General features: G+C 25.5%; 5 protein-coding genes across 7 annotated transcripts in view; 2 read left to right on the forward strand and 3 right to left on the reverse strand.

Annotated features, from left to right (window-relative positions):
* Window positions 1-905, reverse strand: part of LOC129617245 (probable serine/threonine-protein kinase DDB_G0282963) — a 41664-nt gene extending 40759 nt beyond the window's left edge. For both annotated transcript variants that reach the window (XM_055532586.1, XM_055532582.1), the window contains exon 1: window positions 851-905. The gene's annotated coding sequence lies outside the window, so the exon portion shown is untranslated. The remainder of the gene's footprint in view (window positions 1-850) is intronic.
* A 1008-nt stretch (window positions 906-1913) lies between these two features.
* LOC129618361 (uncharacterized) lies at window positions 1914-5620 on the reverse strand. Of its 2 annotated transcripts, none has more exons than XM_055533123.1 (5): window positions 5408-5620; window positions 3518-4151; window positions 3238-3441; window positions 2598-3119; window positions 1914-2412 (listed from the first exon to the last, which is right to left on the reverse strand). In XM_055533123.1, exons 1-5 carry the CDS (start codon window positions 5503-5505, stop codon window positions 2089-2091), a joined length of 1782 nt encoding a protein of 593 aa, XP_055389098.1. In that variant the 5' UTR covers window positions 5506-5620; the 3' UTR covers window positions 1914-2088. The 2 variants fall into 2 exon arrangements, with proteins under 2 accessions (XP_055389098.1, XP_055389101.1); XM_055533126.1 differs by having other exon boundaries at window positions 5348-5491.
* Window positions 5621-6061: 441 nt separating this feature from the next.
* Window positions 6062-7242, forward strand: LOC129618433 (26S proteasome non-ATPase regulatory subunit 8). The gene is made up of 4 exons (XM_055533168.1): window positions 6062-6237; window positions 6348-6526; window positions 6594-6801; window positions 6865-7242. The coding sequence occupies exons 1-4, from the start codon at window positions 6139-6141 to the stop codon at window positions 7168-7170; spliced, it is 792 nt and encodes a 263-aa protein (XP_055389143.1). The 5' UTR covers window positions 6062-6138; the 3' UTR covers window positions 7171-7242.
* A 591-nt stretch (window positions 7243-7833) lies between these two features.
* LOC129617685 (prosaposin) lies at window positions 7834-11127 on the forward strand. The gene has a single exon (XM_055532800.1). The coding sequence runs from the start codon at window positions 8020-8022 to the stop codon at window positions 11014-11016; it is 2997 nt and encodes a 998-aa protein (XP_055388775.1). The 5' UTR covers window positions 7834-8019; the 3' UTR covers window positions 11017-11127.
* A 286-nt stretch (window positions 11128-11413) lies between these two features.
* Window positions 11414-14655, reverse strand: LOC129617692 (DNA repair protein XRCC1). The gene is made up of 6 exons (XM_055532808.1): window positions 14476-14655; window positions 14204-14401; window positions 13595-14111; window positions 13064-13533; window positions 12911-12999; window positions 11414-12844 (listed from the first exon to the last, which is right to left on the reverse strand). Exons 1-6 carry the CDS (start codon window positions 14524-14526, stop codon window positions 12079-12081), a joined length of 2091 nt encoding a protein of 696 aa, XP_055388783.1. The 5' UTR covers window positions 14527-14655; the 3' UTR covers window positions 11414-12078.
* Between the last annotated feature and the right edge of the window lie 1771 nt (window positions 14656-16426).

Below are 16426 nucleotides of genomic sequence, written 5' to 3' on the forward strand. Positions count from 1 at the left end.
AATTTTTTGCATTAATTTCGTTATATATAGAAACAGGCTGTTTTGTAAAATATTAAAAATTTTTATAAATATTAATTTATAATGCTTAAAATTAACAATATTATTAAACAATTTTATAATATATATATATGTATTTGTAATTGTAATTTTCAAATTATATAAAAGTTTTGATTATTAAAATGATTTTTTTAATTGTCTATTTAAAAAAAAAAAACAAAACCTGCGGTTAATAGTTTTTCGTTGTTAAATTAAATATGTATAGGAAAAATTACAAAAATATTCTATTTTATATAATTTTTTAATAATTAAAAATATTTTGTATTTGAAATTGAATTTAAAAATTTCAATTTTATAAATGTGTTTTTTTTCAACTAAAAATTTATTAATGTAGAGAAATTATGCAAAATTTTTATCAAAATAATATATAAAAATATAAGAAAAGGTCTTAAAAAATTTTAATATAATAAATTATAAAAATTTAATTTTATATATTTTTCATGTTTTTTATAATTTTTTTTTTTTTTTAGAAACACAAACATTTTATTTTTTATTTTATTTAATAATGTGTTTAATCAGTTTTTTTTTTTAATAAATTTTGTATTTTTTTTAATTATTTTATCTTTGTTTTTTATATCGTAATTAACAAAATAGTGGTTATAATTAAATTTTTTTTATTTTAAATTTTTATATAAAAGAACTTGTTTTTTTTTTATTAATATTATTATAAAAACTGTTTAATTTTCTTAAGGGAAAATATTGTGGAAAGAAAAATATAACAACAATAAGAAAAAGAGAAAATTATAATAGAAATTTTAAAAATAAATAAAATAAATATTCGCGATTCCACCACCTTCTCTAATAATAACAATTTTACACCGTCTTTACCGAAGAGCTTTAGAAGACTGATTGTGCAACATATACAATTTAAATTGTACAAAAAAAAATATACAATTTTTTTTTTCACTATAATTTTCTTTATAATACAAAAAAAAAAAGTAATAAAAGAAAAATATAACAATAGCAAAACTTTAAGACGAAAAAGAAAGAAACAACACAATTTTAATAAAAAAAAAAAAACAAAACAAGAAAAATAGAAAATAAAAAAAAAAGCACAAAACTTTGAATAATATACGATCAACAGGCACTACACACCCTACACACCAATAATGATAACCATTTGAGAGTATGTATTTACTTGTATGTGTATAAATGTATAATTTCATCATTTAACCGTTGTTATTAAACGGTATAAAGTTTTTATTTTCAACTTTTAAGCTTTGGATACTTTAATACTTTTACAATTTTCTCATAGGTGACAAAATGATTAAAATATACAAAAAATATTTTCGAAAAAGCTCTGTTACAACTTAATTTTGTACTGCTACCAACATGTGAAAAAAAATTTCAATGTGTAAAATAATTCTTTCGTCGAGCATTTTAAAAAAATAATACGATATTCATCAAATGTTTGTATAAAATACTCGAACCAAATCGACAATTTCGAATTTCTTTTTAATTTTTTCCCAACTTATAAATATCTTTGATGAAATAAAGATTCCATCGCTTTATTGCCTACTAAAAAATATCTAAAGAAATGGAATTTTATAGCATAGCAATAAAATGATAGAATTATTTAGCATAGCAATAAGTTTGCTTAGAAGAATAAACAAATTAGATTAAAACAAATTGTAAATGCATAAATACTTTAAAATTGAAATTTGAAGTATGTATACCTACTATTCTTGAAAAATACGTTTGCCGGAATATTAGAAAATACATGTATAGCTTTTACCAAACCACCCCTCTTATGAAGGGAGACGAACAATTAATTTTGTTCGTTTTTGCATGTTATGTGTTGCATTTAATCTTTAAATTAAAATTAAAATTTTACACAAAATACAAACATAAAAATATACTTTTTTAATGTTAATTTATTTATTTTAATAAAAATAAAAGTTAATAAACAAATTAATAGAAAAAAAAACAACAAAATATACATCATATTTATTACTAAAATGAATTACAAAATCTAATGATGTAAATACATATAATAAATAATTTATACATATATAAGTCTCTATATAAGAATTATGAAACATAAATTCTATAATTTTTAATACGTTCCAGTTCCCGTTGCTTAATATCTTCGCTCAATATTGGATATTTTTGCATCATTTTATGAAAAATATATCCATCAAAATATGATATTTTAGAGTAGCGATATAATCCGCAGACAGCTAACGAACTTCTAAAAATTTCCAAAAGACGATTATATACTAAAGAAATCCAAACGTGTCTTGATTTAACTATTTCAGGTGGTTTTAATGACAATAACTTTTCCATACTAGAATTCATGGCTTCATTTATAGAAATTAGTAAAATATCAGCTTCTTCAATTGTAATTTGGGCTTCCTGTAATAAAAAAAATACAAGACTTATATAAATATATGAAAAGAATTTAATTACTGTAATTGAATATGCATTAAAATAGAAAAAATGGAAACTTAAATAATTTTCCATATACGTTTTAATATAAACAAAAAAATAAATATCTATTCCCATAATCGTTGTTAAAACTAATTTAAAGTAATTCTTACCTTTACAAGGTAATTGCCACACATCATAGGTAAAAGGAATGGACTATCGCGAAATTTAAGCAACTGTTCAGTTGCTAAAATTTCATTTTTTGTAGAAGATACCCAACAAAGCAATGAAAACTTTTCTTCTTCAGTAACAGTATTTTCCATATTCTCTGAATCACAATCTCCTGAAGTACAATTTGATGATCGTAGCAGATCTTCTAAATTTGGTACTGTTCCATTTTCATAGTAAATTGGAGAAAATTTTTTTATTTGATATGGCTCCTCATGACTTGGTTTGAAACATATATCTCTTTCAGGATATTTTTCACGTTTATGATCCAATAATATACCCATTTGACGACGAACTATTGGTATTACTAGTTCGCTATATGGTTTAAATTCGGTAAGTGACATATCCATCCATGATTGATTTATAGTTAAAATAAAATCTTTCAGTATCATGTAAGGCACTATTGAATTTGTCGATTGAATGTATTGTTTCAACCATATTTCCACATTTGGTTTTTCACGTTTATCCTAAAAAGTCCAAAAAATTACATAGAAATACATTAAATAATTTTTTAAGAACTAATTTTTAATAGATGTAGATTTACTATAGTTTTTTTAATTGGTAATGATTTAGACATAAACTTACATAGTTATAAGAATTCAAACTGCAGCTTACGATTTCTTTGGCTTTTTGTAAAGTAATATTATTGTTACCATAATTATAAACTAGTTTTGCCAGTTTATTGAATTGATCTTTTGTGAGAGGAACACCTCTTGGAAATTCTTTCAAAATATATTCTGCCAAATATTTTTGTTTTGGTTTTTCCTTATCTTCGCTTTTATGGAGATACTAAAATAAGAACTTTTCTAAATACAATATTGATTGTTTGATATTTTAATTTTATACCTTATTTATATATACCTACCTGAACATATTCATATTTTACGAAATCGTTTCCAGATAAAGTTGAAAAAATTGGCATATGGTTTTTTCTCAAATTCAAGTTTTTCAGTAAATTCATTTTATTCCATGCAAAAATTGTAAATTGATCTCTATTGAAAAGAATTGATATCCAAACCTGCCAATTTCCAGGAAAAATTAAAAAGTCTGTGTCACATGTAACTACAGCTAATGCTTTACATTGTGTTGCATAATTAGCTATATCTAAATCACATTCATTTGCAAATGATATAGAAATTTTTGAATAACTTCTAATTGTTGTAAGAAAATTATTTATATAAACTGACATTTTATGAGAAGGTGAAAATATTTTCGGTTTTTCTTCATTCCTTATGTATTCAAATATATTTTGTTGATTCAAATACTTTTGATTTGAGTTTTCAATATGATGCGGTATTTTACATTTTTTAATTGGCCCATCAATAAAGAAAACTAATTCAGCTCCAAGTTCTTTAAAGTGTTCACAAAGTTGTTTTGCATAATTTGCACATACTATTTGACGACCTCCAGTAAAAACATCCATAGGATCTTTATCAGCTACCATAGCAATGCAAGCCATAAAGTCAAATATTATCTTTGGCGTTTCATTTGGATTTCGTCTGAAATGAATTTAAAAAATAATTGCCCTATTACAATAACCATTTTTCACTTTCTTAGATTATATAATCAAAAAATTTACAAATTTTCTCTTGCATTATGCTAAAAAGGATATGTTAACTTACGTATGTATGTACATATGTTCAAAGTTAAAAAGAACAAGCAAAAGAAAAAAGAAGTGATATAATAGGATTAAAGATCTTTTTATTTTTTAATGAAAAAAATTCCTTAAAGAGTTATCTTCAATCGTGCAGTAGACATAATAGACGTATTAGTTTAAACTAGTAGGTTTATTGTAGACATAATGTTTAAACTATTCTTTGAACTTTAGGTCTATTGAGGGCATGTGCATATGTACATAAAATGTATATTTGCATAATGAACAATTGAAAGAAAAAATTCCGTTCTTAAGTTTTTAAGAACAAACCATTACACATATATAAATGATTGGATATTATACATTATAGCTATACATATGTATAATATGTTCTTATGTAGATTCTCCAATAAAATAAAGTTGTACTTGGTTTATGGCAAAATCAACTTTAATTTGTTACGCAATTTAAATAATAATGAAAAATTCGAATTCAAACGGAGGACTTACTATTTGCTATCTAATTCGATTTTCATATTCGGAAAAATGATAAGGTACCTTTCCATTTCTGTAAATACGAAAAACGAATTAAATAGTAAAGCCCCTTTCTTTTTGGAATTGTTGAATGGAAATATATTATGCAAAAATTTCTAATGCATTCTAATGAATCACAAAAATATTACGATTAAAATTGCGGGGAATTCCCTTTTACGTAAAAATTTTTTTTTTTTGAATCCATAAAAACTTTTGCTGTGTACATTGCAATGCAATATCTAAAAAAAGAAATTATTGTCTATCTAAGTATATATATATATATATATATATATATATACATAGATAAGTGGGCACTTAATTTTGTTTTTTAAATATATCACATATGTATGTACACACATATAAATACAAATATATTACATATATATATTATGTATTTATGTACTTAAATATATTTATGAACATATATATTTATATATTTTATTATATACATATCGATGTTTATGAATAATAAGCCGCAATTATTGTTGCATTCACGTTATTTATACGCGTAAAGGTAAATAAGGATCTTGTTATATTTGTTCCTGATTTAGAACGATATTGGGTACGTACACACTTAAAATGAAGATAATTTTTGAAATGGTTTTTAATATCTTAAATTTTTTTTATTACTTTTTAAATTTTTCAATTTCTTCTTTAATATTCACTCTGTAATATGCACCACGGCAATGATTTCTATCTCTCATGAAAGTTGCCAAATGTTTCACCATCTTATTAAATACATATATTACTTTTTATTAAAAAAAAAATTTTCTTTTTATTTTTGTAGCAATTAAATCAAATAATTTCAATTTAATCAAAATTACAATCACACACAGAACTGCCAAAATGCAGTTTCAATGAAAACGAAATGAATTTCTAATAAAAGTTTAACCTAATCGCAATGTCAACAAAAATTACAAATACAGTGGCATCTTACGGAAAAAGAATAAACATTTTTATTACTGTAAGAAAATAAAAAATTACATTATGTAGGAATTAAAATCTTGAAAATTCTCATAATTTTATTAAAATGTTTTATGAATATGTCATTGTTTTTAATTGAAATTTTTGGGATCATTTAACAATTTTGTAAAATATTTAATTTGTAAAAATAGAAACTAATTTAATTAAAATTGTTTTTTGCACATTGTGTCACATTGTGTGCTGATACAGTCAATACTGTGCTGATTAAATTGATATATTGAGTCAGCGACGCAATTGACTTTCGAATTTATCTCATGGCATTTGGAATTGTCAAATTTACTATCTATCATTATTCAATGAAGAAGCAAAAATAAAAGTCATTCAATATAGTATTGTATTTTAACTACTTAAATAAAAATTAATAATTTGCTGAAAATATGGCAGATATTAAATGTTTATATCAAGACATTAAAACCGAATGGAATAAAACTACTCCTAATTTAAAAAAGTGTGAACCTTTAATTAATGATCTTAAGGTAAGATGCTTTCAAAAAAAAAAAAAAAAAATGTAGGAAATTGAAAACACCAAAAATAAATTGCTTAAATTAATCAAACGTTAATTTTATTAATTCAATGATATTTTTAGATCGCTCTCACTAAACTTTCATATTTACCAACTGGAGAGTTAACAACACTTTCCAAAGATGAAATGATTTTGTCTCGTAATATATTGGAAATTGCTGTTGAATATAGTGTTGCTAGCAAGGATATACCAGCATTTGAAAGATATATGGCACAATTGAAATGTCATTATTATGATTATAAGTAAGTATATAGTTTTATACCAGAAGAATCATTTGCAATAATTTTAAATAAATATTAAATTTTTAAGAAATATAATTGGCGGTTCCGAAAATATGTATAAACTTCTTGGTTTGAATTTATTGTTTTTATTATCAGGAAATCGTGTATCCGATTTTCATATTGAATTAGAACTTTTACCAGCTGAAGTGATTCAAACAAACGAATTTATAAGACCAATTCTTGCCTTAGAGCAATATATAATGGAAGGTCGTTATAATAAAATATTTGAAGCAAAGGTAATTTAATTTTTTTTTTTTTTGTGAAATCAAGAAAGTAATTTTATTTATTTGCGTAAGTAGAATGGAACTCATCCAGAAATATACAATTTTTTTATGGATTTACTTTTGGAAACAGTTCGAGATGAAATTGGCGCATGTATAGAAAAATCATATGATAAAATTTCTATCAAAGAAGCCGCTAAACGATTGAATTTGAAGAGCAAAGATGCAGTTCGTGCATTTGGAGCAAAAAAGAAATGGCATCTTGAATCAGATGAAGTATTTTATTTCAGTACTAATGTAACAAAACCAAAAGAACCTCTTCCATCAACAGAGTTAGCAGAACAAGTAATATTTTATGCTAGAGAATTGGAAATGATTGTTTAAATAAGCTTAAGATTAATAAATTTTTTGTATCATTCTAATAAGGTATTTTAATAAAAATAAATTAAAAGTTGATTTTCTCTTTTTGACTGGTAAGAAATTTTTGATAATCATCAATTCAAAAAAGAAATTAAAAGCAGTTTCGTTAAAAACTTTCCTCATTTTACACACTCTTTAAACTATTACGAGATCGTTTAAGCGTACTTCGTGATATATTCTAGTACAAAGAATTTACTGAATGAATTTTAGATCAGTAAAATCCACTACACTACATTTCACTCCAGAAGAATAATTGTAAACCAGAAAAATCTCTTTAATTTGAAAAGACTTACTTAATATGGCGGATCGGGTACGTAACTTAAAATTTCAATCTGTACAGTTTACAAATATTGCTTGGACTTAGCTTGAATTTGATATTGGCTTAATTGAATTTGATTTACCAATCGTTATATATTAGTTTGTCATTTTCAATCTCCCAATCAAGCTAATAGTTTTATCGGTTCGACAACTTGAAAATTTCAAGGAATATTTTTCAAAAAATAATAGTAATTTGGCAAGTCACTTTTTTGGATTGTCATCTGAATGTCAAAATTTAGTGTGGTCGTGTATACAAAAATATCAACCCCCACCTAACAAAAAAAAAAAAATGCGTCATTTGATTTTATTAAATTTGTGATTCTGTAAAATAAATTTAGACAAAGAATTTGGTTCATATAATTACGAAGCTTACGAAAGAAAGATCTTTTTTTATCAATAGTTCAGAATAAATAATTAAATAATTTGATTATTAGTCAGTGAAGATAAGAAAAAGTCATCTTAATTAAGAACAAAGAATTGAGTTTAAGAAAAAAAATGAAATCACTGTGCTTCGTAGTAGGCACTTTTTTGATTGGATTTGCGTTTTTATCGCAAGTTCAAGGCAGAGGTTTGATAGGTAGCTCACAATGTACTTGGGGACCATCATATTGGTGTTATAATATAACTAACGCGAAAAATTGTAATGCAGTCCGCCATTGTATTCAAACAGTTTGGGAAAAACAAACGGTTTCGGAAGATAATGACTCAATATGCAAAATATGTCTTGATATGGTAAAACAAGCCAGAGATCAGTTAGAAAGTAATGAAACGCAAAGTGATATAAAAGAAGTGTTCGAAGGTTCATGTAATTTAATACCATTAAAACCAGTTCGAAAAGAATGTATAAAATTTGTAGATAATTTTGCTCCAGAATTAGTAGAAGCTCTTGCTTCTCAAATGAATCCACAAGTTGTGTGTTCAGTAGCAGGATTATGTAACAATGCAAACATAGACAAAATGCTTGAAGAGATGGTTACAGAAAGACCTGAAGAATTCGTTTCAACTGTAAAACCAACAATGATAGTTAGAAAGCAAAGTTTATCATGTGATGAATGTTCGAAGGTTGCTGACATTATAGTTCAAAAGTTCCAAAAGATTAGTCGTGATGATTTCTTAGAACACATGCTACATGCTTGTGGTTTATTTAATTCATTTTCAGATGCTTGCGCTTATGTTGCAATTACCAACTTTGAAACAATTTATGCACAAATTCAAAAAGATATTAGTGTAAAGAATATTTGCCATTTAAGTGGAGTTTGCGCTGTATCATATTATCATCAGCATGAAGATAATGTTGGAGAAATTGACGTTAGACCACTGTCTTCAATTGGAGTTGTGCCTCATGATTCTGTAGAAAAATTAAATGATGATGATGTTGCTTGTGAATTATGCGAACAATTAATACGACATATGAGGGATGTTTTAACAGCAAATACTACCGTTTCAGAATTTAAACAAGTTTTAGAAGGAATTTGTAAACAAACAAAAAAATTCAAAGATGAATGTTTAAGCATTGTTGATCAATATTACGATGTAATTTATAACACATTAGTAAATGATTTGGATCCAAATGGAGCTTGTTTCATGATTGGCGTTTGCAAAAAGGGGTCACCTACTTTGGATTTCACAAATCGCCCGATAATGCCGTTATTACCGTCATCACTTCCATCTAAATATCAAAGAGAAACAAAACCAAAGAAATTACTTGGTGCAGATGAGCCAGTTTTCCTAAAAGAAGAAATTCAAGCTATGCAATTACCAATAGATAAATTAATGGGTGCACCTAACGCTGCCGATTTAATTGAAAATGGGGAATTATGTACTTTCTGCGAGTACTTTTTACATTTTGTTCAAGAAGCTTTATCGACACCCTCAAATGAAGACAAAATTAAGAAAATTGTTGGTAATACTTGCGATAAATTACCAGGTGCAGTCCAAAATGAATGCCACAATTTTGTTGATATGTATGGTGACGCGGTCATCGCTTTATTGATACAAGGTATTGATCCCAGTCAAATATGTCCAGAAATTAAATTATGCCCAAAAAATGTAAAAGACATGGAAGTTATATTGCCAAATCCTGTTGAAGTAAATCACGAGGTAGAAAATAATAAACCAACATGCCCATTATGCTTATTTGCAGTTACCGAAGCCAAACAACTGATAAGTGATAACAGAACAGAGGAACATGTGCAAGATGTTTTAAATAATTTATGTTCGCATATGAAGAAAAATTTGAAACAGGAGTGCCTTGATTTCGTGAAAACTTATTCAAAAGATTTAATTGAAAAATTACTTAGCAATGTGACACCACAAGAAATTTGTGAATACCTTAAACTTTGTCAGGATATTGAAGAAACAATTGATATACAAATAATTGATAATTCTGATCATGAAATTCAAACAAACGAAATATTAGATAAAACCATAGGTGGTATCGATTACAGTTATAACATAGGAAACATCGAATGTACGTTATGCAAAAAAATTGTAAAACGAGCTGAATCTGAACTAGTCAATACAAATAAAACCAAAGAAGATATTATTAAAGCTTTAGAAAAAGCATGTGAACAAATACATCAAATTAAAAAAGAATGTCCAAACTATATAAATAAGTTTGGAAATAAAATTGCTGATTTAATTTTAGAAGAATTGGCACCTGAGGAAATTTGCCGACAAATGTTACTTTGTTCAACCGAAGAAGATTCAAATATAGATTCTTCATTGAATGTTGAAATTGTATCGAAAGCAATTGAATATGATGATCAATCATCTCCATTGAATGGTGGCCAAGAATGCGTTTTATGTGAATTTATCATGGCTAAATTAGAAAATGAATTAAAAAATAAAAAAACTCAAGATGAAATAAAAACGACTGTTCATAATATATGTAAAAAAATGCCAAAAACTGTTGCATCAAATTGTGATAAATTCATTGACAAATATAGTGATTTAATAATTGCACTTATTGATACTATGCCACCAAAAGAAATATGTACAAGAATAAATCTTTGTTTTTCACATGAATTTCATGTTGACGCAATTGAAGAAATTACAGAATGTGGTGTTTGCCATGGTACTGTATTAGCTTTATATCCATTAATTAAAGAAAATTCTGATATGAATGAAGAAGATATTATTATTGAAGCTTGCAATGAAATTCCAGCAAAATATTATGGAAAATGTTCAGATTTGATTGCATATTATGGTGAAAGCATTTTCAATTTAATTAAACGTAATACTGATCTTTCAATAATTTGTCAAAATATTGGTAAATGTTACGTAGATGAAAAACCATTACAATCTTATCATAAAATTGGTGGTAATATTATGAAAAATCGTAAGAAACGTTCAACAAATGAAAATACAATTGTTGGGGCAAGTAGATGTACATGGGGACCATCTTATTGGTGTGCCAATGAAAAGAATGCAGATGAATGTAACTCTAGATCATGGTGTGTAGAGAAAAAAGCTGGATTTGCTGCTGCTTAAAAACTCTATATTTTTCTTATATATTTAATCTTTCTCTTATTTAGAAAGTACCTATGCATTCATATTTTTTTTTATATATATTTACTGAATATACTTTTAATTTTTAATTAATTTCTCATGTCTTTTTAAAATGGCAAAATAATTAATAAAATATTGAACGAACAAATTTTTAGTTATAAAAATAAGTTTTATTACTATAAAATTGTAATCGAAAATAAATGAAAAAAATTAAAGCTGTGAATTAATAAATAAAAATTTTGTTTATTAAATATCGTAAAAAATTAAAGAAAATCAGTTACAGTGTCTGAATTTGGATAGATTTAAAACAAAATACAGATTAAGAGCACATATGTATTTACAATTTACATATTGTTAAGAAAAAATAAACCAAAAAATTTATTCAATATTTTTATTTTTAAATTAGATGATAACCTTTTTTGAAAACTTGATATTTGTATGAACTGTAATGATATTCTATTAACAGTGCCAATTATATTATGCTACTTATATTATTGAAAAAAATAAGTGTGAGAGTAAGCTGATAAGATAGTGTCTTGCACAGATTAATCATAAAATTAAAAAAAAAAATTTAATTTTGCTTTAAAACGCATAAAAATTGACACATATTTTTTTAAAATTATTTCAGCATAATAACAACTTAGGAAGGGTTCTTGCTCCATCAATATTTTGCGTAAGAGATGATTATTTCATTTCATTGTTTCTTATTGTAATCTGTTTTTAAATTTAATGTAAAAAGCAGTTGTTCTTTGTTTTTTATAAACACATTTAATTATGACTAAGTAATGAAAATTACTTAAATTCATTTATGGATAATTGAAAAACTAAGCTCGTGGATTATGTAAAATAATTTTTTTTTTTAGTTTTTGAAAATTCGCAAAAAATATTTATGACTCATAATAACGACGACATATCAATTGTATTACATTTCCAAATACTACGCAAAACATCTGTTAGTTAAAAATAAAACAATAAATTTTTCTTTTGGAAATTTAAATTAAATAGTTTAAAAAATATGTTTGTTATCTACAACAAAAATTAACATTATACATATCTTTTAGTTGGAATAAAACATTCCATATCATTACATTCAAAAATCCATAGAGGCTTTACAATTTCGCCATTGAAATTATTTAAATTCAAATATTTATCACGTTGACTTGTAATTATATAATTGACTCTTTTGGTTGTCTCACATATAGAACCACCAAATTCTTCAATCATATGTGTTAATTTTTTCCTATCTACATCACTTAAATTTGGTTCCAAATAAAATTTCATATTTGCAAAAAAATTGTTTCCATTTTTTTGTAGTTTAAGTTTTTTTGATTTTGTAAACTCATCTTCATCGGTAGTCACATCATAAATATCTTTTGTTTTTTCCTCAACAGTAATAATATCTTCAATTTTATCGTCTTCATCAATAATATTAATAATTGGTTTTTGCGTTTCTTTTTTGTGTTTTTCGGAGTTTTCCTTTAAATGATCATTTCCATATGAAATACTTTCTTTTATTTTAATAGGATATTTGTTTGGAGTTTTTATAGTTTCTTTCGAATCTTTCGACGTTGAAGGTTCTGGAGAATGTTTGATATTTTTTTTGATAATTTCTGGTGAATTAGGCTTTAGCGATATATCTAATATTTCTTCATCACTTTCAGATTTAGCTTCATCGTCGGAATTAAGAGCGTACTTTCGCCAGGGTAATCGTTTTTTAAGATTATAACAATTTTCAATCCATGACTTTTTAACTATTTTACCTCCGCTATCTTTGACCTGATTATATTTTGGTGTATTTTTGAATGCGCATCTAAGTATAAATTTTTAATGTAATAACAAAATGGAATAATGTATGTAAATATATTCATATAATTACATTAAATGAGTACATGTGTTATCCCAGTCTGGTTTATATTTAGCTCCAAGCTCTAAAGCTTTACTTCTTAAATTGGCCCGATGAGGATTCTGTACAAAAAAAAAAGAAATTTATGAAAATAAAGCATCATAAATACTCATTATAAAAACTTACTTGAATTCCACTAATAACTAAAACAACACCATCCAATAATCTATTGAACGGCTTATAATTACGACTATTCTTTTTTCGTTTGGGATCCGGTGAATTCAATTCTTCTGATGGTCTTTTTTTGTTTTTGCTGGTCTTAAAAGAACCTGATTCTGGTGACTTATCAACAGGTATTACTTCATCATCTGATGAATCATTTTCAAAGAGGTCTTTAAAAATTTTAGAAGATAATGAATTATTTTGTTGTCCTTGTTTTTTTTGCTTAGAATAATCTTGTTGGGAATGTGATGTTTTCGTATTATGCTTCTCGATTTTTTTATTTATTTGAAATTTTTCATTATTCTTTTCAAGTTTTTGTTTATCTAATGCAATTTTTCTTTCAAATTTATCATTAGAACTGTTGTCATCGTTATTGTACAGTATATCATCTCTATTTCTATCTAATATTGTAAAATCTTTTTGGTCATGTTTAGCTAAAATTAGAATTTGAAAATCTAAAATAGGAAAAAAAAATTCTAATTAATTTTTACCAACCAGAATCAGAATGTTTATTAAAGCTAATTTTTTTTTCTGATCCGATTTGTTGAACATTCCTAGAAGCATCACGGATTGAGGCGGCTGTATTTTGCTTGCTCTCAATTTCTGAACTTAAGGAATGTGTTTTCCATCTACTAAACAATGTTGTTGACTTGCCATCATCATCATCATCATCTGAATTATCACGCAGTTTAAAGTTACCAATAAATTTAGAGGAATTCATTTCTGAATCGTTCGTTTTCGTTCCAATTATTTTATGTTGTTGATCTAGAAATCTTTGCGGAACCAATTCTTTTGATTCAGATGAAGCAATATGGACTTTCACTAGAGATAATCCGTATTGTACATGTTTATTAAAAGGTTGGGTACATATAAACTTTATTAAGCTCCATTTTTCATCTGCATTAATTTGAATCCAAGATTCGTCAGATTTATTAAAACATCTAATACGATTAATATTGGTGGAGTTTTTGGATTCAATCGGTGTCATAAATGATGATGTTAGCACAAGTTCCTATTGCACATTGTAAAACAAAACAGCATATTTAAAACACAAATAAATGGTGATAGTTTTTATTTTAGTCTCAGATGGTATTTGGAACCTACTTTAAAATCTTCAGGTGAACATCCATTTTTTCCAACTAAAACTTCAATGAAAGCTGAATGTTCATTACCTATATCAACACCAGTAATAATTTCAGGTTGAGCCAATTGTAAGATTATATAGGCCGATTTTTCACCATTCGTACCAGTTTTCCATTTTTTTCCGGGTATACTCTTTAATAAATTTGATGCGCAATGTGTCTATAAAAAATGTAAACAAATACGTATTTAACTCAATCAATGCATGATTGAATAACTAAAGTTAAATTACTTACAGAATCTTCACTGCTTACTAAATAAACCTTTTCAAATGTTGCGAAAGGCATTTTTAATTATTAAAACTAAAATTTTGAAAACAAATGCTATGACACTCTAGCTTTGTCTATTTTCCCTCTTATTTATGTTATGAAATCTCCGGTATATAATTATGTATTAAAATTTGTATTTACAAGCATGCCGTCACCAACAGGTGAAGGGATCGATATTATAGAAGATATCGATATTTTGGAATTGCTTTATTTTAAACTTCAATTTTGATTTTATGTGACTCTTCTACAATTGAAGGCAGCGTGTTTACACTTTTAACATTTTTCACTAATTTTTTTTGACGGCTATCAACCAAAATTCAAACTTTGCTGATAGCCGTCTCATAGATACACTCGCTGAGTAGCTGTCATATGAACATTAAAATAAATTAACAATTTAATGTAAGATGAAATCTCTTAAGCATTTATGAATAAATATCTATAAACTGACAAATTGAAATTATTAAAAAACAAAAATCAGCTGATCGTGACAAAGTTTTTTGAAAAATTCAGTTTGAGTAATATTTTTTCAAAATATCTGATACAGAATCTAATGATAATTGCCTGGTTTTCTATATTTTCCGACAGATTAACGTTTACGACAAAACTTATATACATATATCCAATATTCCGTTTTATAATTTTTTTTATAAGTTTTTCAATTAAAGTTAAGTTTTTGAATTTCAATTTATAGTTAAGTTTTTGAATTTTTTTTCAAAACAATCACCCAATAAAATTATATTGCTGAAAAAATCATAGCTAAGTTGTATAACAGCTGAATGAGCTAAGTTTCGATGATGATATTATTTGATTAAAGAATTTGTCAGAAGTAAAAGGTAGATTCATTGGTTCCTTGGTTTTTAACTGAATAACTTTTTCTTTTATTAAAAACCAATATAAATTTTATTTGACCAAAATAGTATTTATTTGGGAAATTGTATTATATAAAACAGATCTTTGACTGTTTTTTCAAAATTTTGTCAAAAATCGAAAATTTTTTAAAATTTTGTACGACCTTGTCAAAAAATCGAAAATTTTTAAAATTTTGCACGACCCCCTACCTTGTCAAAAAATCGAAAATTTTTTAAAATTTTGCACGACCCCCTACCTTGTCAAAAATTGAAAATTTTTTAAAATTTTGCACGACCCCCTACCTTGTCAAAAAATCGAAAATTTTTTAAAATTTTGCACGACCCCCTACCTTGTCAAAAAATTTAAAAATTTTTAAAATTTTGCACGACCTTTTTAAAATTTTGCACGAAATTTTTTTAAAATTTTCCTGGACCCCCTACCTTGTCAAAAAATTTAAAATTTTTTAAAATTTTGCACGACCTTTTTAAAATTTTGCACGAAATTTTTTTAAAATTTTCCTGGACCCCCTACCTTGTCAAAAAATTGAAAATTTTTTAAAATTTTGCACGACCCCCTTTGAAAAAATGAACCTCTAATTTCAGAAATTGGCATTAGTTTTTAAAATAAACTGAGAAACTTAAAGTTTTATACACATAGTTATTTATAGTTAAACACACGCACATTCACACATTGTTATTTTTAACATTAGATTTTATTATTCAATTTTTTCTCATACAAACATTTTTAAAATCACTTAATTAAAATTTTACATACATAACTAAAATTTTTTAATACAAATAATTATTTAATTACAAATCCATTGAGGGCAACAATCAGGGAAAGGTTTTGAAGTATCTGGTGTTTTCTTGAAACATTTTTCTTCTGTAGATTTTTCTTGACATCTGTAATTATAAAAATACAATATAAATTTTAAAAAATGCCTAAAATAACTCTTGAATTAATTTATTTTCTATTATATCCATTAGGATTTAAATTTCAGATTATGTAAATACATTTATTTCCACTATATTATTACACTATTGCAATTTTGAAATAAATGTATGGTACA

Source organism: Condylostylus longicornis, unplaced genomic scaffold, assembly GCF_029603195.1.
Source record: "Condylostylus longicornis isolate FDR11 unplaced genomic scaffold, ASM2960319v2 ptg000006l, whole genome shotgun sequence".
Lineage (NCBI taxonomy): Eukaryota > Metazoa > Arthropoda > Insecta > Diptera > Dolichopodidae > Condylostylus > Condylostylus longicornis.

Coding starts and splice junctions, on each gene's coding strand:
- LOC129617685 (XM_055532800.1), top strand. CDS start 8,020: ATGAAATCACTGTGCTTCGTAGTAGGCACTTTTTTGATTGGATTTGCG.
- LOC129618433 (XM_055533168.1), top strand. CDS start 6,139: ATGGCAGATATTAAATGTTTATATCAAGACATTAAAACCGAATGGAAT. Junction 6,238..6,347: donor CTTTAATTAATGATCTTAAG/GTAAGATGCTTT, acceptor TGATATTTTTAG/ATCGCTCTCACTAAACTTTC. Junction 6,802..6,864: donor ATAAAATATTTGAAGCAAAG/GTAATTTAATTT, acceptor TTGCGTAAGTAG/AATGGAACTCATCCAGAAAT.
- LOC129617692 (XM_055532808.1), bottom strand. CDS start 14,526: ATGCCTTTCGCAACATTTGAAAAGGTTTATTTAGTAAGCAGTGAAGAT. Junction 14,112..14,203: donor GTTCACCTGAAGATTTTAAA/GTAGGTTCCAAA, acceptor AATGTGCAATAG/GAACTTGTGCTAACATCATC. Junction 13,534..13,594: donor TAATAAACATTCTGATTCTG/GTTGGTAAAAAT, acceptor TTCTAATTTTAG/CTAAACATGACCAAAAAGAT.
- LOC129618361 (XM_055533123.1), bottom strand. CDS start 5,505: ATGGTGAAACATTTGGCAACTTTCATGAGAGATAGAAATCATTGCCGT. Junction 3,442..3,517: donor TAAAATATGAATATGTTCAG/GTAGGTATATAT, acceptor TTCTTATTTTAG/TATCTCCATAAAAGCGAAGA. Junction 3,120..3,237: donor GTTTGAATTCTTATAACTAT/GTAAGTTTATGT, acceptor TGGACTTTTTAG/GATAAACGTGAAAAACCAAA.